Below are 26,714 nucleotides of genomic sequence, written 5' to 3' on the forward strand. Positions count from 1 at the left end.
AATTTAATGTATTACTACAGGCAGCAACAGGACTTCAATGCAGAATTAAAAGCTACTGCATTACAGCTGTCGAGGAAAGTAAATAGAAGAAGTGAAAGTTATACCTGCATGTAAGGCACACATCACATTTTATGGAAAAGTAGAATTAAGTTAATGATAAAAATCAACAAAGATCAAACAGAATAAATGGAACTAAGGGACATAAAGAAGTGACTTTCCCATGACCATAAGGGCAGCAGGAGCTCTGCCAATTCTGTATGATGGAGTAGGAGCAGGATGAAAATGGAGCATTGGTGCTGCATATACACGTGAGCTGGAAAAAACCTCTATGATGGCAAAGACCAGGTGGGAATTAGCGTTCTCAGCTTGAAAGTTTGTGGTTTGTTCCCTCTGATGTGCGGCTTGGGCTGAGGACAGGGCTGGGATCTGGGCCTGGGGTGGGAAGCACAGCCCCACAGTTGGCTCTGGAGACCAGGGGGGGCCCACAGAAGCTGCAGTTAAGGCTGAAATGTCTCTATCTTGTCCCAGGCCAGTTTGGGATCCCACATTTTTGGGGAAGGTGGTTGTGTCTTGGTGTCCTTTTCAGATTTAAGTTTGGTAAAAGAAGAAGTGACAAGATATGTTCCTGTATGATCCCATGCAGTGGCCTTGGCAGGATGTGGTGTAGGAACTCCAGACCTGGTGGTACAGGAGCTCCAGACCACCTCAGTCTCATGGGGCCTGTTTGGTACTTGAAGAAAGTAAATGGACATTTTCTGGCCTTTATGGCACAGCTTTGCAATCCCTTTTCAAATTTTAGAGGTTTCATGAAGCCTAGTATTTAATGGAGCTCCTCAGTCTGTGAAGTTTTAAACTCTTACATATGTCAGGCTTTTTGCATAGTCACAGGATTTCAGGTTTCCCCGAATGAAGGACAAATCATGCTTCTTAGCTGGACTGCCTTACTCTTCATTTAGAAAAAAATAAAATAAAATAAATAAAACATAATTTATTTTCTGAACATTTATTATCTTTATAACCCTCAAGTCAATATTTAGCATTTTCCAATGGGTGAATCCTCTTTAAACTGAGCATTCAGGATTCCTGTGGTGTAAGTTTCCTGTTTTTCACTTTAAGAGGTTTTCAGCTCTCCAGCGCTTTTTGCTACCAGTTTGGGCAAAGCTCCTCTATGTAAATGACAGCGTTCCTTGCAAAATTTGTGAAATCAAATGACTGTGGGCAGGAGGCAGAAGGGTAAGTCTGAGTAGATAATTTCTAAACCTTGTTCATCATGTAGTCTGGCAAGCTCCTTTTCCTAGGGTTTTCTGTAGTGTAGATTAGCTGGATTTTTCCTCTTTCTGTGACTCTTGTAGCTTTGGCAAAGTACTTTGGTGAGGAAGGTAGCTGAAGGAAAAGCTTTAAATTCCCCTTCCTCCTACGGTTCTCTATCAGAAATGTCAGAGAGGCTTTCTGGCAGCAAGTGGGGTGGGTGCTGTGTCCCCATCCTCCTGCACTGGCTGGGCTCATCAGCCTCGAGCTCTTTTTGCAGTCTCTGGCATTGCGCAAAGAGGACAGATGGGAAGGGATGAGAGAGGGAGTCTGGCCAGGGGATGATCATCAATTAACTTCATAAGATCCTATGGCTGTTTTTCCAAATACAGTTTTTGGGTTGTTCCAGCTGAAAGTGTGTTTTCCAGTGTTCATGCCCACGCTCCCATCCCAGGACAAACTGCAATGTTTTATCTGAAGAAGAATCAGAGTCACAGAATGGTTGAGGTTGAAAGGGACCTCTGAAGGTCCAATCCCCTTGCCATGCAGAATGCCTGAGTAGAATTGATAAAGTTACTGGAAAGAATGACCATATTTTTACAAAACATCTATTTTGATTGGGAAGGCACATCTTTTTAATTTATTTTTTTTCCACATCTTTGTACAAATCATCTAATGGTTGGAAGGGCAGCTTTCTACATAACCCAGTTTGAAACACTGTGTCCCACACAGCCCAGTGTGCAGTCACAAATGAAAATCCAAAGGGAAACAATGACCTGAGCTTCTTAGTGCCTACACTGCTCAAAGGGGCGAGGCTCAGCCCACTTTCCAACCGTGTATCTCACATCTGCATTGGATGTGATTTCTGAGCAGCAAAACTTCCTGCCTCCCTCACCCATGCCCACCTCAGCTGTGTGTTGCAGGAAATTTTGAATGGTGAAAAAAATTTAGGCAGGATCAGACTAAAATCACTGTGGACCTTGTGGAAGCTCTGACAGGAACACAGGAGCACCAGGACCCAAGAACAGGCTGCATTTCTCAATAGAGAAATGATGGGTAATAAATGTTCCTCTGTATCTATTTATCTGTATGTCACAAAAGCTACCACTTAAACTACCGAGGTGCAAAACCAATAACCACAGCACAATGCATTTTCCTTTCCATGTGGGAAGAGTCCTGGCGTTTCAAACATCTGAGCTGCAGACCCTCTGTCCTGCTTTACATCCAGCATGGTCTGACCATAGCTGCTGTCATGGGTTGCTCTCACAGCATCAGCACTCAGTGGCATCCACACTTTTGCTTCTTTTGGGCTCTGGCCCAGAGGCCGGAGCAGAGCAGCAAGGTGAAACACAAGCCTGTATGTGCTGCCTGCATGGCACAGACCCGGCCTCACACAGGCACACGCATTCAGCTGGCCCAGCTTTGCAAATCCCTCCTGCTGTGGGTGAGCCCAACTCCTGGGCATAGGCTGTGCGGGGCCAGACTATTGAACCTTTGCCTGTCCTTGCACAACCAGCAAAAAAGGCCAGACTTTGTGCATTGACTAATATGTCAATACTTTTAAGACCACTTCAGGAAAAAGAGATGATGTTTCACTCAGAAAGATGAAATAAGTTGGGGGAATGGCTGACTCTTACAGGCAAGTAAGCTATTTTTCCACAGCCACCTGATTTCTGAACAGCTTTTAGGACAGAGACAACCCCATCAGCAGCAGGTAGGTCATCTCTTGTCATGTCTAGGTCATGTCTTCAAACCGCAAGAACCTTCAGCCATCACTTACCTCTGTGTTTACTTGTTGAAGGCTGTAGTTTTCATCAGATAGTTATCATAATTGTATTTAAAAAATTAAAAATGCAGATTCTCCAATGCAGAAGCAGAAGGATATTGTATGAGGCATTTTGCACATATACATACACAGAGGAGGGAAATGGACATATTTTTTTTTCAACTTCTCCTTTCAAGAAGGGGAATTATGAAAACAGTTTCAAGTCTTGGTTCTTGTTATTAGTCATCAGTTACTTTGCATTATACAAAAATTACTCCTGGCACCCTACCTCCAGTGGGCCTGAAATGACAGGGGAAAAAATGGGAAAATTCAGTAGAAACCACTCAGTACCCATTTCAGGGACATGAAGGAAGCTCAGAGGGAAAGTGACAAGCAGATTGCTCAATACAATAACATGACATCAGCTTCTAAAATTAGGGCCACACAAATTAAAGTGCAGAATATGCTCTTGCATTCAGTGCTAGACTACTTCAAAACTGGTCCAAGAATAATGCAGTCCTGAGCCATCCCACAGCCTGCGACAGCAGAGAAGAGCAAGGTTTTCCTAACTGGTTGTTAACTTTCGCAATAGGAAAAATTTCACCATGCTCTCTCTCACCAAGAATATATGTTTTGTTTTGTTTTGTTTTGTTTTGTTTTGTTTTTCTCTTCAGCGTAGTACTTTTAGAGTGAAGACATCCTGTAGAAAGCTCTAGCATACACCCAGAAGAACCCTTGCTCTTAAATATCTTGGCACCTGACTTTGATCCATGGGCAGGAGTTACTGCTGCTTGCTAAAAAAGAAAATGCCCAGGAGCCAGGGTGTGCATATGTAAAAGATGTCAGGGTGATGGCCAAGTGGTTGGTACAGACAAGCGTTCCCTGTAACTGAGCAACCTCCGTGCTTAAAATGTACACCAAGCAGGAGAGGGCTTCATCTGCAGTAGGCACACCACAACATCCAGCAGAGGAGAGGGGCTCCCCAGTGGAAGTCAAACATCTTCTGAGTCTCTTCTGAAGTCCAGAGAAAGAAAAAATAATAATAATTAAAAAGAAATCATTACTTGATTGATAAAAATGAAAATATTACTGGGGAGGGGTAAAAGTGCAGCCTTGCAGCTTGTGGAAGTGACTCTGAAACTTGGCTGATTTGTCCAGCTGCTTGCCCTGTCCTAGAAACCAGTCCTGTCTTGGTGTTTCTTGAGATCCTCATGACTGCCTTCTTTCCCACCATTAAGGAAAAAAAAAAAAAAAAAAAAAAAAAGAGAGAGAGAGAGAGAAAGAGATTGTTAGCTTTGTTTTGGAGTTGAAACACTGACTGTCATCAGCCCCAGTTCAGGAAAAAACATGTGTGGGAAAAATGGAGTGTGTAGGTGCGTTCAACTGTCTGAAGCCAAGGCTAGAGGCAAATCAGATCAGCAAAGCTAGAAATGTGACAAGGTATAATTAATGTTGGATGATGACTTAATTTCCTTTTTAAAACTTTAAATACAAATGTGATTGAGAGGAATCCCACGCCAGTAGCCCCAGTGGTCTCTGTGTGCCCTTTCTGCTCCAAGCCCAGCTCAGCAGCCAAACTCCTGTGCCCTGCCAAAGGGCACCTCTAAAGGCCCCCGGATCGCCAGCTGTTGCCCAGGGCATGGGGTGACTTCTTGTGGTGACTTCACGTGGACATTCCCAGCCCAGGATTTGCTTGCTTTCATTGCAGGTCAGCCCAGGACCCAGAGAGGTCTTTGGCACCTGAAAAGAGCAGCCAGCCCCAGAACTTATATTCAGAAGCCAATAGAAGAATCCTCAACTAACCTGCAGCATAGGCTTTTGCAGTGATGGATCAGTCCCATTTGAGTTTTAAGCCCTGTGCTCAATGCAAAGCTGTTGCGCACAGAGTCTGCAGGCAGCTCAGAGACCTAAACCTCTGCCAGAACAGCTTCTTCCTTTAGACTTCAACATTCCCTCTGAGGGCCTTGGAAACAATACTGCCACCTTGCAAACTCTGGTGACACGATACTTCTGAGGAGCACAGACAAGTGGATGCAGGCTTTTTTATAACAACCTGACACCCATTTTAGTACTGCAGACTGCTGACAAAAAATACTTTGCACCTCAACTTTAGGCACAGGATTCCAAGGCAGCAGATGTGTCTCTGTCATCACCACCCATCTCCTGCAGGCAGATGTTTATGGTTGTCGCTGCCTCAGATATCTAGCAAGAGGGTGTACATATATTTTCTGTCATCCTTAGATACCCCTTGGAGCTGGTGGCTGTCCCCGTTCCCTCTTTCTGTGCCTCCAGCAAGGACAGCTGGGACACCTCTGTTGAGCTCCTCCTTCCGTAGCCTGGGATTTCAGCCCTCACGCCTGGCTGGGAGTGAGGAGCCAGCACAGCTTCTTGGCAAGGAGCAGCACAACACTCATTAGCTGCCCGCTGTGTCCCTCTGCTCTCTGTTTGGCCAAGCAGCTTGTGGTTGGCATTTCCTTCCCACAGCAGGGCATGCCCTGGCTTTTCTTAGACCCACAGCAAAGCCACGAACAAGCCAGAGCCTTGGGTAGCCTGAGTCAGCACTGCACTGCTGGGGCCGTGCTAGTTCAGAGCCACTCTCCATCTGCCAGGAGAAGGTAAAAGCTTCTGGGCATTGTGGCAGCTTCACTGGCATCCAGAAATCCCCTCCAAGGGGCTCAGCCTCTGCTGTGTGCCTCACATCCCCCGCTCCTCAAGGAATATGTGGAGCAAATGGCCCCTTCCTTACCCATCAGCACAGCACAGCCAAACCGTGCTTGAGGCAGGCCCAGCCTGGCCACTTACGTGCTGCTGGTCCTCCCTTGCTACAGGCAGTGCCTGTGCTGACTTTGGGAGTAACCACAGCTTTCACCAGGGCCCCAGCTGCTGAGCCAGGTACCAGCTGTGCCCTGGGGTCAGGCTGTGTCTGTGTGGGCACCAGCAGGAGAGTGATGGTGCTTTTGGAGCCTTGGAGATCTCAGCAGTGTGTTAGCGATGCATAGCCTCCTGGCCAGAAGGTGTTTGGTGAGGGAGATGTGGTAAACATGGAGGAAGTGCCCAGACGTGCGGAAAAAAATAACACACCAGGCTTCAGCTGGGGCTACCAAAGTCATTCTGAGTGTGGTGAAAGATTTAACACTTTGCAGTGAAGTGATGGCACCAGCCTCCCCATGCCTCTGGATCTGACCATGGCGAGATTGCTCACAAACACCTTCTGGGGACCACGGGCGTCTTCCCACTGGCCTCAAATGCCACTACAGAGCAGTGATTGGCACTTCCACTGCCAACTTTTACATTTAGGAGACAACTTGGGCACAATGGAGACAAGAAAATGACACTTGGCAGTCACAGCAGGAGCCTGCAGCACACCATGAGCCACTGCGGTGCCTGAAACCAGGCTCCTGGAGCTCAGCCAGGGCAGTTCATTCCCTCGTGGTTAGCAGAGGTCTCTCTTGCTGTGTGTGACTAGGACAGGGCTGTTTAACCCCAATATGTACAACTCAAATGCCAGCTGAAGTCATGTTGCTTCACTTCTTGCCCACCAGGAAGTGACAGATGAGACAAATGCCCCTCTGCTCTGCAGGCTGCCTTTTCTGTCATGGTCTTTCTTGTCTGAAGGGGTTGTTGAGGTTCAGGTCCTGCACAGTCCTGCTCAGGTTGAGGTTAGCACCCAGGAGACTTGGTCTGAGAGCCAGCCTCATGGCTGCGCACAGGGCAGGGCTCACCCAAGGGGTAGGCCAGCTGGCCCAGGCCAGCACTAGGCCAGCCAGGACCTCCACCTGGAGCCATCTCTCCAGCAAATGGATATCAAAAGGAAAGTGTGGAGAAAGCAACAGGTTGTGGTTTGTGGTCAGCAGGAACGGGTCAGAGGACAGAGCCCCACTGAGAGACAGGGAGACATAGCAAACCCTCCAGCATTAGTGGCTGCCTCATGAATCCCTCGTCCTAAGCTAGAGGGGACCAAGGGGATGGAGGAGGAGAGTGCCAAGCCAAAGCCTTTCCCTGCTGTTGGCAAGGGGTGAGGAAGGAAGGGGGAGACACTGGCAGAGGGTGTCTGTCAGCCTCCTCAAGGTCTCTGAAAGGGTGGTTATTCCCATTACCAGCCAGGCCAGAAGTAAAGGGAACCCCTGGCAACACAAACATTTTAGGGCTTGGCCAAAACGTGCTGCTTTCCAGCGATGGAACACGTTTCTGCATCACAGCCACAGAAGACTTTCTTCTGCAGTTAGTGCAAGTGGCAGGATTGGTGATCTCTCCTGCATACCACAGGAACAAGGAACAACTTCACCATGACCACAGCCTGGGTCTCACCTCATGCCTTCAGCTATAGCTCGGACTTCAGGGTGCACAAGATCTGCCCGCTGACACCCAGCAATCTTTCCCCACCTTTTGCTCTAAGGAGCCTACCTGGGAACTTGGCACTCTTCACCCTGCACAAGTGAGGGTCCTGGCCTGGAGGATGCTCACCTGTAATGAAGTGGCACAACCCAGGAGGGGAGGTTGGCCCCTTCAGCCTCTCTCCCTCCCTTCCCAGCAGTTTTGGCACCACTGCTCACCACATGTCCCCTGATGCAACACGTGCTTGCAGACGATCACTGACAGAGTGCAGAGCCTGTCACCTGCGCTTGTCACAGCTGCTCTCTTGCACCTTACTGATCCGAGGGACAAGCCTAGCTCACCTTGCCCTTTGTGTTTCCCAAATTCTGCAGAGACAGAGTGATAGCCTACAGCCAGCATGTGTGTTTCCATCTTGAGCAAATGGGTTGCTCAGACCACGTGAGTTCCCTGTGTGTGTTGAATTGTTCACCCCTGGGCACACATTTTGTCTGATCTTTGTGTTCTCCTATTAGTGTCGTTTCCTCTTCCTTTCTTTCATCAGTCTCCATTTTTTTCCAGATCTTTATCTTCTTGCCAGGACTTGTCACAGCCTCAGATATTGCTGTATTGGTGTGGTTTATCCAGATCTTGGGCTCCTTTTTTCATTTTATTTTCCTGTTCTCCTGTGCCTTAGAGTGGAGAGTTTGTCTCTCAGATTTCATTTGGAATGTATTTTCAGCCTTAGACAACTCCTTCTGCAACTTTAGACACACATTTATGTATGCACAATTTCTCATTTCCATGTTAATACTGCATCAGTCAGTGAAGCTTTTTGCCTGCATAGTTATTCCAGCAAAGACAACTTCTCCCCCTTTTTGCTGCTACCTCTGAGCAGGGAGATATCAAAGAACTTGCAGCTACATGGATCATACATACCTTTTTTCCCTTTATACACTGCTTTTCTGTGGATTTTGCAAAACTGATCTTCTTGCAAATAGAAATTTCTGCACAGAATGACACCGCTCTAAGCTATGTGTTCTGCCACATCCACTCACACTGCCTCTTGCAAATTCAAATTCCACTGGCATTTGGGAAATGACTCATTTGTGGCTTTTGCTTAAGTCCCTTTCTGTTTTTTAAACTGCATTTTCCAAGCAAAACACACTATATGCTGTCTCAATTTCCCTGTAAAAGGCCATCCTGGTTCTGTACAGCAGGTGCTGAACTTGTATCACCTTTACAGGTCTGTGATTTTCCAAAGAACCCCAAGATCAGGGTTATCCACGAGCCCCTTGTTTCCCTGTGGGACCTCTGAGTCAGGCATCCCATGAGTCTTTCAGCATTGCTTGACCTCAGAAGTCTCAAAGCTCTCATAGATGATTCAAAGAGGCTCCTTCTTTCGTGGTTTTTTTTTTTTTTCCTTTTCTTTTTTTTTTGAATTCCTGAAATCTGCTCCTTGACACAGGAAATTGGTAATCTGTTTTCTGGCACATCTTTCTTTGTGCCTTTCTCAGTACCTGCAGGGCTACTGCTTCCCCCAGGAATAGACATGAGAGAGGAGACAAAGATGCTCTGTGATCCAGTATGGAAAGGAGTCTTGACCTGGTAAACAGTAAAGAAGTGGTGCAATAGGATAAATACAGTAGAGGGACTTTTGTACCTATCCTTTACTTATTTCAAAGGCGCTGTCTCTTACTATGAACATTCTTATTTCAAAATCATTAATGTTATTAGGAATACCACAGTGCGAGTATTACGAGTGTAATACACGGGTGTTTAATGTTAGACTTGTATGGCCACACTAGGAATATCCTCAAGATGTGGCTCAGTTTTTAGGGGGAGAACACCCTCACCCATTGCTGCCATGAGGAAGAACAAGGTGCAACTGTGCATCGAGCAAGAGGCTCAGGATGCACAGGGCAGCTCACATCAGCCTCCTCCAGCCACACTCATTCTGGTAGTGCCCACTGCTCGGGTGTGAGAAGTGACCATTTTTTGTTGCCTCCTCTGCAGTGATGTATGTACACCAAAGCAAATACACACAGCTGATGGGCTTCTGCTCCTCTCCACGGATCTCACACCACTTTTGGAAAAGCATAGCCTTCCCCAGCAGTACAAACAGCGGAGGCTGAGAAGATCACAGCCAGCACACTGAGGTCTGTGGGAGCACAGTTATCTCTTCACCTCAAGCTGTCACACAGCAAACCAGTCCTTCGCGCCAGAGCTGGGCCCACAGCTGCCACAGGGGCCAATTCCAGCACAGCCCGGCCTGGGCTTTGGCACCACTTCCACGCTCAGCTGCCTGAAGTGAAGTGCTTTGAGGGATGTAATTTAAGGGAGAGCAGCATGGATTCGTTGCCTTCCCCCATGTTCTTCGGATGGAGCCTCTGCCTTTGTAGCCAGGTCCCACTCCCATGGGCAGCAGGGGAAGAAGCCCTCGGGGACATGAAGCCTGGCACAGGGGAAGGGCAGGGAGCTTGGCACCATGCTTGGAAGGACACCATGAGCATGAACAGGCAGCCAGTCCACAAAGTCACGGTGAAGCAGTTGCGTTTGGGACAGGCCAAGAAACCACCTGGGCCTGGGCCTAGGTCTTGCTCCTCTTGCCAAGGGGGGCAAGAAGGGGAGGAGAAATCAACACTGTAAAGGAGTATGAGGGAAGACAGGACATCTGAACGAGGAGGTCTTCTCCACAGGTAGCGGCTGACTGAGGTACGGAAGGCGTGAGGAGTCAGGGAGCCTACCACTCATGTCACAGAAGCCCTGTCTAGACTGGGAACACGGACAGAAAGGACGTTCCCTTAGCATCTGTAATTGGTGAGACATAAATCAAGAGTCAGTTCTCCACAGGGAGTTACGTTTGGCTGATGTAAAGAGCAGGGAAGTGAAAGTCATCGGCTGGGTGCCCAAGGGAGGAGATAAGAGAGCAGATAAGTGATGAAAGGGATGCAGAAGGAGAGAAACGTGAACGGATTAGTGACAACACCACACTTTGCTCTGTGCCCTACTCCTCCCATGCCAGCAGCTTGGAAGTGTGTGACAACTGACTAACAGCCTGGGACAAAGAGAAAGAGAGACCAGGACCACCATTCGGTTATAAGCTTTTTCTTTTTTAGAATTCAAGCTTACACAGTTATCTATGCCCACTATATTCATAATTACATTTTAATATCTGCATACAAAAGCTATGTAAAAATTATTTTCTTCCCCCAAATATACAAATTTTCTCTTTAGATAGTTTAAAACATTTGTGATCACAGATTTTTTTTTTAATATATTTTAGGCTGAAAAAATATTACCAATCTAGCATAACTCTTAACACTGTTTGCAAAAAAATACATCATCCAAGGTATTTTGTTTTTTACTGTACTGTGTAATGTTTGCCTTACCCTCAGGGCACGAAACTGATATAAAAAAAATAAACCAAATAAGCAAAACCCACAAACCTCGTAGACAAAGTAAGAAATCCTCCCAACTAACTTTATAAAAACAAATAAACAACCCAAACCACCCTTCTCTTCAAAAAAAAAAAAAAAAAAAAAAAAAAAAAAAAAGATGAATGACTAATTTGATGTATTTATGAGCAAACTAAAACTGAAGAGTGCTAAGGAAGTAGGAAAAGAGAAAAAGAAATTACAGTATGTCAGCTAGTTCATGCCCTGATACTATCTTTACCAACATTAAATGTGTAATTAAATAAAGTGTCTTTTAATGTTTTACATTGTGCTCAGTAATTTACATAAATTTAATCTACACCTGGGTGCTGATGTAGATTTACATTTGATTGTCTTGTGCATAAACAAGGTTAGCTTTTAAAGAAGGTAAACTGTGCAATGGACAGTCACAAACAACTTATTACCTGCACAATATTGCTTTTCGAAGGCGACATCAGTCAATGTGGATACACACAAATAATGCATACTCTTTGCATTTGCTAACATCTATACGACACACTAAAACTTTGTGATAAGGCCAAACCTTTTTTTTTTTGTTGTTTTTAATTTTAAAGCAAAAATATACCATAGTAAAAAAATGTGCTCACACTGTTTTGAATCTTTAAGTGGAAAATAAATCTCTATCACACTAGAATAAAGTTTCTCTCTATAAAATTTAAATACGGATCACTTCATTGCTATATCAAAAGGAAACGTCTGGCAATCATTTCCAGATGATCACAATAACAAGACACATTAAGAGGTCCTGTTGCCTCTTCCTTTGTGAAAAGATAAATGTTGAACACTTTCAATTGCTCTCACAGTGAGAGGAATATATTCCTTGGTTGTGGATTTCGATTCTGTCAATGAAAAAGGTTTAGCCTTAGGAATGCTGGCTACATCTCAAAACTGTAAGACTGATTTTTATAATTTATGATTCATGCAGCAAAAAGTCAATATGACATATACAGGTTAGAGTTCCATAGCATAAAAATACATCACTAGCGATGACATGCTCTGCTTGTGATCAACAGCCCTGTCTTGGCAGATTTCGGACACAAATGGTCTTTCTGGACAATTTTTTTTTCTCTTTCTGATGCCTGCCTCTGAAGAAGCAAGCACTTTGCTCAAGGATGGTTTTGGGCCTCAGAGGTCTAACTCTAACACCTACATTTTGGCAGAATGTAAACAAAAATCATTATCACGCACTATATGTGTTATTATAAATATCATAACTTAACTGAGATTACACATGAAATGGGCATCTAAATGCACGTGTTACCCAGGGCAAAACCATGAAGGATGGCCATCAGGTTTGAGAGGAAGAATCTTCTATGCAACAACCCCACATAGACCACAAAGCAAAAATGAGGGTTGTGTGGCACCGTCAGAAACAAGATGCTGGACTGCACTGTAAAGTGCCCGTTTGTTGTTTCCCTCAAAAGGCCAGGTCCTACAAACGCTGCTGACTGTATCTGCAGTACTGATGTCTGCCACACAGGTGGTAAATCCAGTGGCTCAATTCTACAGTGGCCTGAGACCACTGCTATATAGAAGCAGGTAAGTCATTGCAGGACTGAGGTCAAATCCACTAGTACGAGTCTGCAAGAGCATCCTCATGGGTTTTATTTTTGCTCTCATGATCATGTAGATCAGGAGTCAGACTAAGGAAGTCACTGAAGACACACAAATAAGACTGGTAGGAGATCAGAGGCCATTAGATGTCAGGACATCAAATCTGTCAGACTAAGAGCTAGGTCTTAGTTTTCAATTGAGGAATATTACTAATCCCCCTGTTAATCAGAGCCAGATTCCAATGTAATCTAAAAAGCTAGAAAAGTATGTCGACATATGTCCTTACTGCTTAAAGCACTGCTGAACTATTCAAAGTTGGTCGCCTAATATTAGGCACTTCGGCCCATCTGCAATCACCTAAGAAAGGAGGTCTGGTTTTCTGAACCCTGATTAAGCACAACCCCAAGCTGCATCTGCATCTTGGAAAGTCAGGCCATTAGCTTGGATGCCTAAATGCAGCTTACATGCTTGAATTCAGACATCCATTTATACAGGCTGTGTTTTAAAACTTTGTAATTTGCTTTGGTCACCTTTGGAGATAAGTTCCTGTATGAGCAATTATTTTTACAGCAGCCTGTGTGCAAAGCATCAATTCTCAGCAGTGCCTCAAACTGCAGCTCCGTCCAGGGTGTTGCAAGTTCCTTCATCTCTCGCTGTTTCCCCATGTCAGTCCAGTAACTCTCACATTTCTTCTAATATGTGACCTTTTTTTATTTTTTGATTAATGCAGTCCTGACACTCCCAAGTGTTCAAAGGCCAGTAGTGGTGGCCTCAGTTGTTACAAAAGTGACGAGAAGTCACTTTTGGGTAGTGACTTCCAATTTAGGCTACTGATTTTCTTTATAACCCAAAGGATGAGAATTGTTGATCTTAATGAGAGACTGAATCTCTCAAGTAGCAATGTGACTCTAGGAACTGAAGCTCAAGGAAAAAAAGGCTAGTAGTGAGGTCACCGTGAATGACCAGGAGAAAATGACATTTTTTCTCTGTGGTCTCATCTGCAGCACAGTCAAAAACTTGTACACCAACTCAAGCTCACATTTAGCTATTAGGTGAGATACTCAGACAGGCTTCAGAAGGAACTCCATGCTCTGGCAGTACAGAACTCCAAAAGACACACTTTTGAGACTCATTTTTGAGAGCCATTTGGGGTATAGATGCCAGTAATGGATTGGCTGGTTTTGTGCTCTTCCAATATACTATCAGTGTCCTATCAAGCCAACCCCAAATCAGGTATCTAATACTCTTTACTGACTGCAAATGCTGCCCATCTGAGATTGCAGAACCAAATACAAGCAAGGTCATCAAGTTGTCTGGTCTCTTGTTCCAAAAAGCAGGAGAGTTTCCAGCTCCTTGTCCCCAAGACATAGCACTCTACCAGGAATTTGGGTAGAGAATGGTGTTAGCACACATTTTGAGATGGAGCAAACAGCTCATGACAGAGGTTCTTCAACTCCAGCAAGCATTTAAAGACTAATTTCCAATGGCCTGCCTACTTGCTACCTGCAAAAAGCCCTGAGCATGCCATTGAGTTTTATATTCTCACGAAATTACGTGCACAACCTGTAAGGAATAACATCAATGCTCACAACTCACTACAGGTGCATATGTTATCAAAGAACAGGGAAAACAAGATTCCACAACCCTGAAAGAAGAGCCAATAGCACTCCAAACACTTTATCAGCGATAAAGGGAAACAGAGGTGAAAATAGTTTAACCTCTGGCACATATATTCTGTGTTCCACCTGTAAGATTAAATTTTCCTGAGTAACATGGTCTCATGAGGGGATAAATGTGTAACGTATTGGTTTAGATATGGGCCATGAGCTTTGAAAGCCAACACAACCACCCTAACAATGCCCATTGACTCGCCAGGCAAATATATCAATAAATAGCAGAGACAGAAACTGGTACAAATGAATGCACAACACAAAAGAATGTGGGATATGAGGAAGTGCGAAATAGATGAACTAAGTCTCTGAGTTCCCAGGAAGAACAGAAGAATGCTTTTGATGTATCATACAAATTCAGAGAATGTTTTAATATCAAGTTTTTAAAATCCAGGGACAAAGCCCCTGAAAAGAGATGGATGACAGAACGGAACCTCTACCTATAATGCCCTCATTACAGGCCTCCAAACATTCCAGTATTGTGAATACTGGCTTGCAGATTTTGGCAGCAGGACATCCTGTCTTTGCTCAGTTCAGTTCCTGCTAGTGCAGTTAGTGGAAATAAATTATTTGAAGGAATCAAGTGAGAAACTAGCTGAACAAAACACATACGCACACCGAGGAGGGAGAACCTAGCTGATCAACACACATAAACATACACACACACAAGAGAGAGTGAAAGAAGGAGAGAGAGAGAGAGAGAAAAAGAACAAAAATATGGAAAAATGTTTAAGACATCTGCTGAAGATTTGTAATTATATATATATAAAATTATATATATATACGTGCATATAAACTTTATATATATATATAAAACAAAAGATTACTGCCAAGCAATGCTATTTGTATTACTGGGATAAAGCTGTACAGTTTCGAGTGTTATTAATAACACAACTGGTTTTTGTTCCATCTGATGGTCATCCCATATGTTTCAGTCTCCTTGTCATCATTCTGTGATCACTTACATCCCTGAATAATTCTGAGGAAATCCTGCTATCCTGACAAGCAGCCTACTCCTTCTGAGCGCTGAATTATCCACACACCTCAGCACAAGCAAATCACCCCACTCTCAGGAAGAAGCATCTCAGAGGACTGAATTTCCCTCCTTACTCAAACAGACCTACCAGTGAAGTTATCTGGAGTTTGAACACAGTAAGAACTGAAGGATCTTACTTTCTTATACACGTGGAAAAAAATAAATCAGTCCCTTTTACCACTCTGCATTTTCTAGATACTTGATTTATGGGGCATGGTTTTACTGCATCCATTGGAACGATCCTCAGATAATGATGGGATCATAATGGTGATGAAGATCCTAGATCATAATGGTAATTGTCACAATAGAAACAATCATGAAGACTGGACATTTCATTGCATTAAATTGTCACTTGCGCCCTGCAAAGTGAGGTAATACTAGACAGAATTGCCAGGATCAAATTAACAATAGCTGTTTTAACTTGGAGGCCAATTTATTTTCTGCCACTTCAATTAATCTCCCATAACTTCCAAGCAATGATGCATGTGAGCTGGTGACCACGCAAGTGCTGGTGAATGAGACTGGTCTGTTTGTATTTTCACTGTTAAGCTGTCAAAGCGTTCACATCAAAGGACCGAAGAACAAATTGCAATAGTCACAAGTACCTGCATTAAAGGGACGTTTTCATCCATGTGTATGCAACTGCCCCCAGCAACCCCAAATAAACAAAAACAAACAAAAACCCAACCCCACCTCAAGAATCAGAAGAGAACAAAAGAAGAACAAACAAGGGTGAGAAGAGCTGGGCAATGGAATGAAATGACAGCCAGTAGTGCGACAGGGGTGCGGAGGACTGCTCCAGTCTCTCTAATCCTCAAACACCTCCAGGAACAACGGAGGGAAGAGTTCTGTGGGGCACTCCACCTTCATGTGCAGGAAGCGGCTGGCATGGCAGGCTCCAATCATTCGCAGATCTGTCACTTTCATCAGCAGTTTTGGCCAAAAGTGTGCAACATGGTGTTTTCTGTAATTAATGTAGTGTTCAAATGCCAGGAGGAAACCCTCTTGACACTTTTCTATCCTCTCGACACAAACAAGGCCTGGGCGATCTGCAGATACAAAGAAACAGAATTATCATTAAAACTCGTTTACTTTAAGGAATTATTGATCACAAATTAGGCAAAATAGGAAGATTCTCTCATAAGAAAAGAAAAGATGGAGGCCAAGGACATCTGCTCTGACACAACAACTTCTTTGACCCTGGGCATCTCATTTACATGTGCCCCAGTACTACCCTTGATAGAACAAGGAGATAATCCTTCCTTTCTTCATCCTTTGTCTATTTAGCCCATCTTCTTGTAAATAGCTGTTTGGGAAGTGTTTCCTTGCAGAGACTGGAGCAGCATATCCTTGATCTCAGACAAGGCTTCTATATATATCTTACTGTAAAACAACTAATAACCAAAATATTTCCTTGTCAGATATCTGAATTACAGTTCTTTCCCATCTGTTTCACTACAGCCTGCAAGGCTTTGATCAATCTTTGATCCACAAGTGAGCTGCAAAGGAAACTGTTATGGAGCACCGCAGAACAATAAATGCCAAAAGTTTGGCAGAGTGTTTGAATCAGCTCCCATGTGAGTGCTGGAAAAGTTCCTTTCACAGGTCACCTTTCAGGAGACAGTTCTAGGCAAGCAGGTCTTCTGAACTGCCTTCTGAAACTCCGTTTGTGTATCACTGTGTAGGGAACTAAAAAGAAATCAAAATGTTTTGATTGGGAATGTCAAGTGCTGTGTTGTGATGAATGTGGAAACCCTTCTGTTTTGAAGACAAAGTTAATTCTCGTTAATCGCTGTCTGTGTACTATTACTCAGTGTCCAGTCTTCAAAGTGGTCTTAAAACAAAGCCTTGCCAAATCTGCCACTGCCCAAGAATGGAATTTCCTCTTTGGGCTGGCACAGTCAGGGGAAGCATATTTAAAAACATATTTGATCTGAGAAGGAAAGAAACTCTTTGGAAATCATACGAAACGGTCTATGCTGCTTGTGTATCACGTCACCAAGAGACCAGCTAAAACAGTCCCAGTGCAGGGAATCAACACAGCTCTCAAATGCCAGTTAGCAAGCGGGGGTGCTGTTAAGTAGGAAAAAACAAAGGTCAAACTAAGCGTGTGAGACTGTTGGAAATGCATATTAACTGTACTTCTCACCTAGTGCATGACAGTACTTAGGGGGACAGAGAACTTACTGTAAGGACAAGTGTTGCTAAATTAGCAGTTTTCTAGTCAAGGCAAACTGGCTCAGAACCAGATCTTTCTGATGATCACTCCTGCTTCCCCGTTAAGTCACTAAACCAAGCTAGATGTGTCACCAAAGCCACTTCCATGCCTGTCTCTCTGAATACCCTTTTTTCCTCGTGCTCACGAAACTGATTTTAAAATGCATCAATATTTTGAGAAAGAATTTTACCTATATTACTCCGATCAGCACTACAAGATCTAACATGCCCCATTTCTTTAAAGAGAGACCTGTGACAAAGACTAAAGAGTTTCAGAATGATTGGGGCCCCCATATATTTCTGTTCTCACCTGACGACATGAGCAGAACAGCCTGAAGAAGGGCAACCTCGGTGTCATCCAGGTTAAATGAAGAAAGAGACATGCCCAGGTCAAAAATGGCATCAGACACTACGCCAAGACCCCCATTTTTCAGCTGGCCCCTCGTCACCGCCATCTCCCCATTTAGCGTTAAAGTCTCACTCTCGGGGTCATAGCGAACTGCTGCTCGGAGGGACATTATCTCCATACAGCAGCCTTTCAGAAGGATGATCTGGTCTTCACATGGCAGCTGCAGAAATCATAAATGGTAAAGAAAAATATGTGTTTTTCAAACCAAACTGATTTACAACTACAGCAAATTCTTGACCATGAATCCACATTTAACATCCCAGGGCACTACCATGCATACAGCAGTCTCCCTACAAACGTGCTGCTGACCAGCTAGTTCAAGAACACCTCTTAAAACTCCAACACTCTCATTCCTGCTTTCAGAAACTCCTGGCAGGTTAACACCCTCACGTACCCTTAGGAAATCTAGTGATAACACAGTGATAGGGAAGTGGACCTTGGCAAGATACTCACAGCAAACCAGATCGGTGCAGATACTCAGGTAAAGTGACCCAACTTTCAGAAGTACTCCTTTCCATGAGACCTCTTAGTTTGTAAGAATGTTATAAAATTAAGTCCAAAAAACCTTAAGAAGGTTTAGTCTGAGAGGTTCCTCTCTGCCACTCCTGAGCTCCCCCAGCTGATAACTTGGCCTAACAGAATGACCTATAATTGGGGCTGGTAAAGGCCCAGTCAAACTCACTGCCAGCCATGCTGATTTCTCACCTGACGAGAGTGGAAGATGTTTGGGAGGGTCCAGAAGAGTGGGCTGCTTTGTAAATAAACAGAATGAAATATATATATTTTTAAATCTAAAAGAGGTATCTCAGTCAGTGAGGCATGTGCTATGAATTCTCTGTCCATTTCAAACAACGCAAGTTATCAAGCTATATTTATCCTAGTAAGGCTGACCTCCCTAGGCTCCCCATATTATTGCTGGACAGACAAAAAAATCTATGGCATGAGTCCAGCTTTTATGCTGGTGCATAAGCTGTGATCTTCAGGGCATGTGGCAAGACTTGTCTCTTCCGTGTCTTAAAAAACAGTAAGGTGTCCAAACTGGCAGAGGTAGGTTCTGTTTTTATAAAGTATTACCAGGTTGTTGACACATTAGGAGAATGCGTTCTGTGAAGCATGTCTTCATGTTTACATAGGTAGTCCAATAATAGCAAAAATAGTAAAAAACAAAACAAAACAAAAACAAGGCTATTTTGAGATTGTCACTAAATGAACAGCAAAGAGTCACACGTGAAAAAGTGACTTGTATCTACTTGGATTGAAAGAAGGCAAACATTCTTTCGTTTCTGATTCATATCAAGTTATATTTACCTGAATTTCAATTCAAGATGAAAAAAAAAAACACTCAACAAAACAAACCACAAAACACTGTAAGTTTATGGGGCAACTGTGCACTCACAAAGCAATTGCATTTATTTGGTGTAAAACCATGGAGAGTGGATGCCAGACAGTTATCTAACACAAGAGGAAAGCAGCTGCTTGTTAGAGAAGAGTTTAAAGCACAAAGCCAGCCACAGTCAGAAAAGTCATTGAATCATGCAGCTATTTTTCCAGCAATGGCAACTTCAGGTGTAAAGTGCTTGATATATAAGAAAAATGACTCATCCTGTTCAGGGCAATCACTTTATCTGAGGATCACACTCAGCTCAGCGGTAGTGTGTGGAAGGCTGCACAGACACAGGGGCAGTCTTGTTACCCAACGACACCACCGCTGCTTGGCTGCTGAGACCAAAGTAGGGAAAAGAAAAAAGAAATGAAAAAAAGAAAAAAAAAAAGAAAACAGAAAAAAGTGAGCAACCATGAGAGATACAAGAAAAGGTACCTGCAGAGAAAAACAGACATGAGAGAAAGGAAGGGAGATGAATCAAAGAGAAATGAAGAAAAAAACCTAAGGAGGAGAATGAAGAATGGGGGAAGAAAACCAGATGGACACTAGTAGGGAAGATATTACTTGACACTTCAGCTGTTTTAGTAGTGAGCCATTAAACCAAAGAGAACTTCTCTTCCTACATGAACCTTCTTAAAAATTATTTGTTGTAGAGGTGATCTGACTTTGCCCATCCATCATTTCTTTCCTAATTCTGAAGGCTACACTAGACACCTGTTTGGCTGACACTCTGCCTCAGGTCTTATTACCAATAGCAGCATTTACCAAAAACAGGAGGCCTGAACTTCAGTTGTGCTCCCAACTATGCTAGTTTTAATACTACCCATCACTGAGCACTGCAACCAGAGCACCCTCCAGGAGCGGGGTAAACAAAAGTGACCGATGTCTGATACACGTTGTCCTTTCCTTTTCTCACTGTAGGGAGAAAATGCAAAAGGCAGGACCCCAGCAGGACACCCTGGCAGCCATCACTCACACGTAATGCAGTGTGTGGAGCTGAGCTGAGCTGAGCTGAGCTACCTAGTAAGGTTGTGTACTCAGACTTAATCAACGTGGAATCACTGATGCCCATGACACCTGAACTCACATCAAACTGATTAAGTTCTGCTTAGTCAGTCTCCTTCACAGAGGTATACAGCACTCTCAGCCTATGCCCGTGTGGAAATTAAGAATGGAGACAATGCTTGAATGCTGTGTATGTCCTATGAGAGAAAGGAGATTTTTTTTTTTTCTCATAAACCAGTCCATAGCCCATACTGCATTCCTCCTAAGAAAAAGATATGGATTAAAAAACATGAATGTATGAAATAAAGTCAACAAGACAGTGCCCCTTCAAAAAGGAGCAAACACTTGTCATTTTCTTTATGCTATAGCAGCAACTATTTGACAGCTCAGGACAGCTGTCCTATCCCCTTGTTTTTCACCATGAGTTGCCCCTCACTCTGCTGTCAAACCTCGCTGTATATGGGTGTATGGGTGTCAGGTTTACAGAGTGGCTCAGCTGTAAGCAAAGCCTGTCCTAGCCGAACTGTGTAACCTACAGAGTTCATGCCCAGCTACTCCTTGACTCCTTCAGCCATGCTTCCTGCTCAGCTCTGACACAAGTGGGCCCACGGTAGCCAGGAGGGGTAGGAGATGTCAGATGGGCACTGCAGTCTGTGTGTGACTGCCAAAGCTTCCTAAATTAAAAAGACTACCTTGTTACGTCAGTGCGACTTCTAACCAACAAACACTAAATCAGAGGAGACAGTTCCCCTCAGACACTGAATGCTGCAGGGGCCTGCTGATCTACGGATACGTTCCTTGTTTTTTCAAATCTTAATGCTGGGCCACTATTTCATGCTCTGTTGGCTGATGGAACTAATGCTAAGATTAGCCAGGGAGAGCTATTTACACTATGCCAACCATTGATATTTAGCTCTTCTTACTCTGTAGGTGCCAGAGGAGGTAAAGACCATTAGCTGACATAAATAGGTCTCCTTGACTGACCTTAAAGACAAGCTGCCAGCCATGGAAGAGTAAAATGCTATGGCTGCCTTAACTGATGTTTCTTTCCTGACTGTTCACTTATTAGAGGGAAAAGCCGTTCCCATGTTAGGGAGCCCAGTGAACTCCTTCAGCATGGTCATTCTCCAGCAGTCAAGTGTTTTTCTGCAGTGTGGGAGAGCAGGCAGGCATCCTTCCGTGGCTGGACTGGGGATATTTCCATGTTAAAACTTTCACGGTTGTGGATCCTAAGGGATTAGCAACACTTAAAATTATTACACCTATTACAACTGAAATATTCTTTTAGTTACACTCAGGCTGCAGTTACGATAACATTTTTTAATCTAGGAAAAAATATCATCAGCCATTACATCTGGTCCTTCATTAAAAATGATACCTCAGTGTAAATGAGATCAGCCTAGGGCCTCTGTATTCCTAATGTGCAGCCAAGTCTATTTGAGTCTATTTAGAGTATATTTTACATGTGACTATCTACCTGGAATGACACCCCATTACTTTAACTGATTCTCATACGCACACTCTCCTCATTTAGGAAAAACATGCCTAGGGAATACAATGAGGCAAGTGCCATTCCTGGATAGGGGTGCGTTCCTGCATTTGAAGAACTTGTTACTGTGTAGATCCAACTCCACAATACTAAACCTGCCAAGGAACTGGAAAGCACAGAGGGAATTGTGTGTGAAAATATCTGATTAAACGTATCAAATATACCTCTGGACAACTTCCTTTGGCTCATTTGCTTTGTACAAGGCTACCTCTAAAGACATTCAGGTCCCTAATGAACCATGACAACTTCCAGATGAACAAAATCAGGATTTCAGTAATCACAGGAGAAAGAAAATTCATAAAAATCCAGATGATTCTAATCCCATCTATTTTGATTTTTTTTTTTTTTTAATTATAAGTGTTATGATTTTTAAGTAAAGTCCTACCTGTTACAGTTCAGTGCCAGTATTCTGAATACAGTATAACCACAGCTATGTAAATGAGGGATGCAAGGATTTTTCTTACCTCACAAAACATAGGCAACTTTTTGGCAAAATCCACCACTCTTGTAATCGCTGGTGTGATAATTTTTGTAAACTGGCTGAAGGCTTCTAAATCCACTTTCCCACCTTCTGGGGCATTAACTATTGGTGCTTGACCAATGTCTTCTGGCTAAGGATATCAAGAAAGATATTTAAAGGAACAATCTATCTTCGAGCAAGCATTTGATACTCTAAAAAGTCCTGCTTGGCAACAAAGATAAGTTAAAATAAAAAATAATACTATTTTTTAACTCCACTTTTTAAGTTATGACCATTATGCCACAAAGTGTGAATTTGTTTGTAAAGCATTTGTGAAAGATAAGACTGCACATGGAAATGGGGGACTGGCAAGCCACTCCCCATGCTGTGTGGGCAGCTGCATTTTTGTGCACATGCAGTTTCTTCCCTGTGCTTCTATCTGAACATTTTGTGGGTGCAGTTTATGCATTTTTTGTTTTAAAATATAGGCATGATCTTGTTTCTTAAGTGATTAGTTTCTCACAAGTTGCTCTAAAAGCAAAGGGAACAGAGGTGACTTGTTACACCCCTGGAAGATGCTCAGAGCTTTGCAGTACTGGGCTATTTCACCTACTCTAAGTTCTGAAATCATTCCCAGAACAGATTGCCCAATATCACAGAGCTCCAGGCTATTGTCAAGGCCTGTTTCCAAAATCAGGCTAAAACAACTGATGACTAAGAACAGGCTAATGTAAAGCTAGTCTGGATAAGCTAACTAGAATTTGAACTCATCTGGGTAAAATTCTGGTTGAAAATCACCTCCTGCATGACTTCAGACCAAGACTTCTCCAAGCAAGAAAAAAAAAAATCTATTATGAAGATTTCAATAGGAACACATAATAAAATAGGTTTGACCAGAATCCACGATGAATGTTTTTCATTCTGACTGCATTTCAACACATTCTTCCGATTCTACGACAGTTTGTCAATGTTACTGTGTATTTTTAAAACAGACAAAGCTGTTCCTCTGTTTGCTAAGTGCAGCTTTGCAGTTGTAAAAGACCTGCCAAACACTATGCAGAGGTCCCATTTTGTTCATGTTAGAGAGTTCAAAATGGGACAAGACCCAGAGAACAACGCCTTTAAGACTGATGGAGTTCATGGTGCTGAAACTGCTGCCTGTAACAAAAACTTGTGCGCGATAGTTTTTTTTTTAAAGTAACACATCATAAAAGATCCTTTCCCATCTCTGTCATCAGTCTGAATCCAAATCTAACTTCTTTCAAGAAAAAACTCAGCAGTGCACTAATAAAACAAGAACCAATTGTAAAAGAACAATGAAGAGGACTGGGCTCAATTATCTATGGGCTTCTCCTGCTAAAAAGCTCAAATAATCCCAGTTTTAGGCTCTCCCCTTCCCTGCATCTTGAGAAACTAAACCACATTGTCTGCGTGCTCATGATAAACAATATTCTTCACTTCCAAGCAAGAAGACCCAAAGCTGAAGCCACGCATAACATTGTTAGTGAGAAGAAAAGAGAATACAGCATTGCCTTGGGAAAGCCAGAAGAATTCAAGTGGCTAGCTAAAACAAACACACTCCAGAAGGGCATGCTGCTGGAGAGCCCTTGCCACCTAACTCACCTCAACAGGAAAGAGGTCCAGACCTCCAGGGAGCTCCTGCTGTTGAAGGACCAGCCTCATCTGCCAAAGGGCTGACCCATAGCTCCTGGAGTGTGCAGTCAGCTCCTCCTGCTCTTCAACAGCTTCTGGCAGGGAGCTTTCAAAGCCCTCTGCCTGGAGTTGTCAGGCCACCTTGGACTTTCCCTTCTGTGCTCACTGTAAGGTGTCAGTGAGCTGCTCTCTACACTCACCTTGAAACTCTAGGGCTTCAGCATGAGTGAAAAAATACACAGAGGGCCTGGAGCGAGGGCTGCACCAAGAGCAGTTTGGTCTGGCCTAGAGCCAGCTGTGGAGGTCATCGCTGGTTTCTGCACTGTCCATTTCAGTTGCCACCTCTGCCTCTGCTCCACCTCGCCCCTCTCCCAACAGCCCTGTCCTTACATCACTTGACGCCCTGCCTCATCCCTGTACCCCAACCTCAGTCTCCCCAGTTTTATCCTAGAGCAGGTGATACCAACAGAGCAGTACTCCTGTCCAAATAACCATGCACCACTGCAGCTGATGTTATAGTTTCAGCTTCTTGGCCTGCTAAAACCCATGCAGCAAACCTTGCTATGCAGGAAAACTGGAAATTTCTCTGTTGCTTCTTGCCGGTGACCACTGGCTGTGTTTTCCTGACAGCACACTACTATGAACGTGTGCCCTTTCATATAGAAATCTGGGCACTGCCACTGGAGTTAACAAAACATTACAAAAAGGATCAGCTGCTTTGGTTATCAAGTTTCTCCTTGCAATTTAACAATGGGTAAAGATTCCCATTGTGGATTAGACAGCAGGAACCTAGGCTTGCAAAAAATGAACATACTCTATCTGATTTGGTATACCCAGGCTGTTAAAGACACCTGTGTATTCCTGACATGCAGTCTATAATCTTTCTTTTGTGCTGCATTCTGTATTCTGCATGGATTTTCTTTAAAAATTGATTTAGAAAAATAAATTCTTTTCTAAGACTGAGCATCACCATTTATTTTCTGTTCCTTAGGTATAGGCTGAAAACTTCAGTCCTCTTGTAGTTTGCAAACCCAATATGATAGTGTAGGTATCATCCTACTTTCATTGAAATTTATTTTTCTTCATCAAATTTACTTTAATTAATGTGTTCACTTTGGAACAAGGAAACCAGAAGTACAATTTATTAATTAAAAATATCAGTTTCTATTTAAAACTTGCCATTTTTTCTTCAACGCTTTAAATATGTTGCATGCTAGTCCCTAATAAAGACAACTGTTCCTAGATGTAATACATAAATCAGATATGTTGTACATTATAGACTGATACCGCTGTTAATCAGGAGTGAAACAATTTTTCTACTTTTTCTTATCATAGCACATTAGAAATATCCAGCTGGGTAAGCCTGAACTGAGTAATAAGCTATTTATCTTTTGAAGTACGTGGTCTGATCAAAGATTGAACCTCAGCCAAGAATAAGTAAGCGCTGACTACAAAAATCAACAATTTTTCATTTAAGCCAATACAGATACACCAGTGGCTGCAACGCTGGGAAGGGACTTTAGAAGAAACAAAGGAACCTGACTCCAAGAGCAATGTAAAAGGCTGAAGTCCCTACCAGAAATTTCCTTTTTTGCTTCCAGTGGCTTCCTTGTGCATTGGTGGCCACGTGTGCTTCAGTGACAATTTTGATCAGCTCCCACTCCTCATCTGTTGGCTCTGGTTTGTGCCCAATTGTTTTCTGCAGCTCTTCCCGACGTCTCTTCTCTCGATTTTCTTCGATCAGCTTCCTCTTTGCCAACCGCTTGCTGTCATCCAACACCACTAGCAGGGATAAAAGCATACAAAAATGGCAGGGAGCTCTTACGGTTGCCTGAACTTTGGTCTTTCCTGTACCTGATATCCTTACTGGTTACAAACATCTTAACTGATCATAGAACCACAGAAAGGTTTGTGCCAAGCAGACCAGGCTGCCCAAAGCCCCATCCAGCCTGGCCTTGAGCACCTCCAGGGATGGGGCATCCACAGCTTCTCTGGGCAGCCTGTGCCAGTGCCTCATCACCGTCACAGTAAAGAATTTCTTCCAGATATCTAACCTAAATTTCTTTCAGTTTAAAGCCATTATCCCTTGTCCTAACACTACATGCCTCTGTAAAAAGTCACTTTCTGTCTTTCTTATAAGCTCCCTTTAAGTACTGAAAGGCTGCTCTAAGGTTTCGCTGGAGCCTTCCCTTCTCCAGGCCGAACAACCGAGCTCTCTCGGCCTTCTCTCAGGATATGGCTGGCCTTCCGGACTGCAAGCATGCACTGCCAGCTCATGTCCAATTTTCCATCCAGCATTACCCCCAAATCCTTCTCTGCAAAGCTGCTCTCAATTCATTCATCCCCCAGTATGTCCTCATGTCTGGGATTGCCCTGACTCAGGTGCAGGACCTTGCATTTGGCCTTGTTGAACCTCATGCAGTTCACGTGGGCCCACTTCTCAAACCTGTCCCGGTCTTATGGATGGCTTCCTTCCCTTCTGTCCTACCAACTATACCTCTCAGCTTGGCATCATCTGCAGATGATAACAAACTGAGTGCTTAATCAGTAAAGAAGTACTTCAGTATGACCCACACATGACATAGTTCTCTTATTTCTCTCTCCAAACTTCATTTTTGCAGAAGCCTGGAAAATGAATGACTTATCCTTCTAATAATATTACATGTATGTATACTGTAATTAATGTCTTTAGTGGCTTATTCCACCAATAACCTGGTATGTAAAAGCTTTCTGAGGACTGAGACAAAACACTCCTGTAACTGACTTTGTGTAATCCACGTTGGGAAAGATGCATTTTTATTTTCTTTAAAGTAGTACTAGCAAAATCAATACTCTATTGTTCATAATGTGTTCTTGTAAGTCAGTATAATGTAATGGATTTAAGAGAGTACATAGATGAGTGGTCTTACTCATAGGAGGATCAACTACCTGTTGCATGATATGATCAAAAACAACCTGCCTTTGATTCTTTCCCAAGCCTTACAAATGGAGTCAT

General features: G+C 43.4%; 1 protein-coding gene across 14 annotated transcripts in view; it reads right to left on the reverse strand.

The window, feature by feature from the left end:
* Positions 1-10,422: 10,422 nt before the first annotated feature.
* The window catches only part of THRB (thyroid hormone receptor beta), a 165,850-nt gene continuing 149,558 nt past the window's right edge, over positions 10,423-26,714 (reverse strand). For 13 of the 14 annotated variants that reach the window (XM_082753502.1, XM_082753510.1, XM_082753509.1 and 10 more), the window contains 4 exons: positions 25,296-25,501; positions 22,071-22,217; positions 17,570-17,828; positions 10,423-16,091 (listed from right to left, as the gene is read on the reverse strand). In XM_082753502.1, the coding sequence (XP_082609628.1) occupies positions 15,850-16,091; positions 17,570-17,828; positions 22,071-22,217; positions 25,296-25,501 (854 nt within the window). In that variant the 3' untranslated portion in view covers positions 10,423-15,849. The remainder of the gene's footprint in view (positions 16,092-17,569; positions 17,829-22,070; positions 22,218-25,295; positions 25,502-26,714) is intronic. The other variant, XM_082753507.1, reaches the window with a different exon arrangement.

Source organism: Aythya marila, assembly GCF_965140915.1.
Source record: "Aythya marila genome assembly, chromosome: 2".
Classification (NCBI taxonomy): Eukaryota; Metazoa; Chordata; class Aves; order Anseriformes; family Anatidae; genus Aythya; species Aythya marila.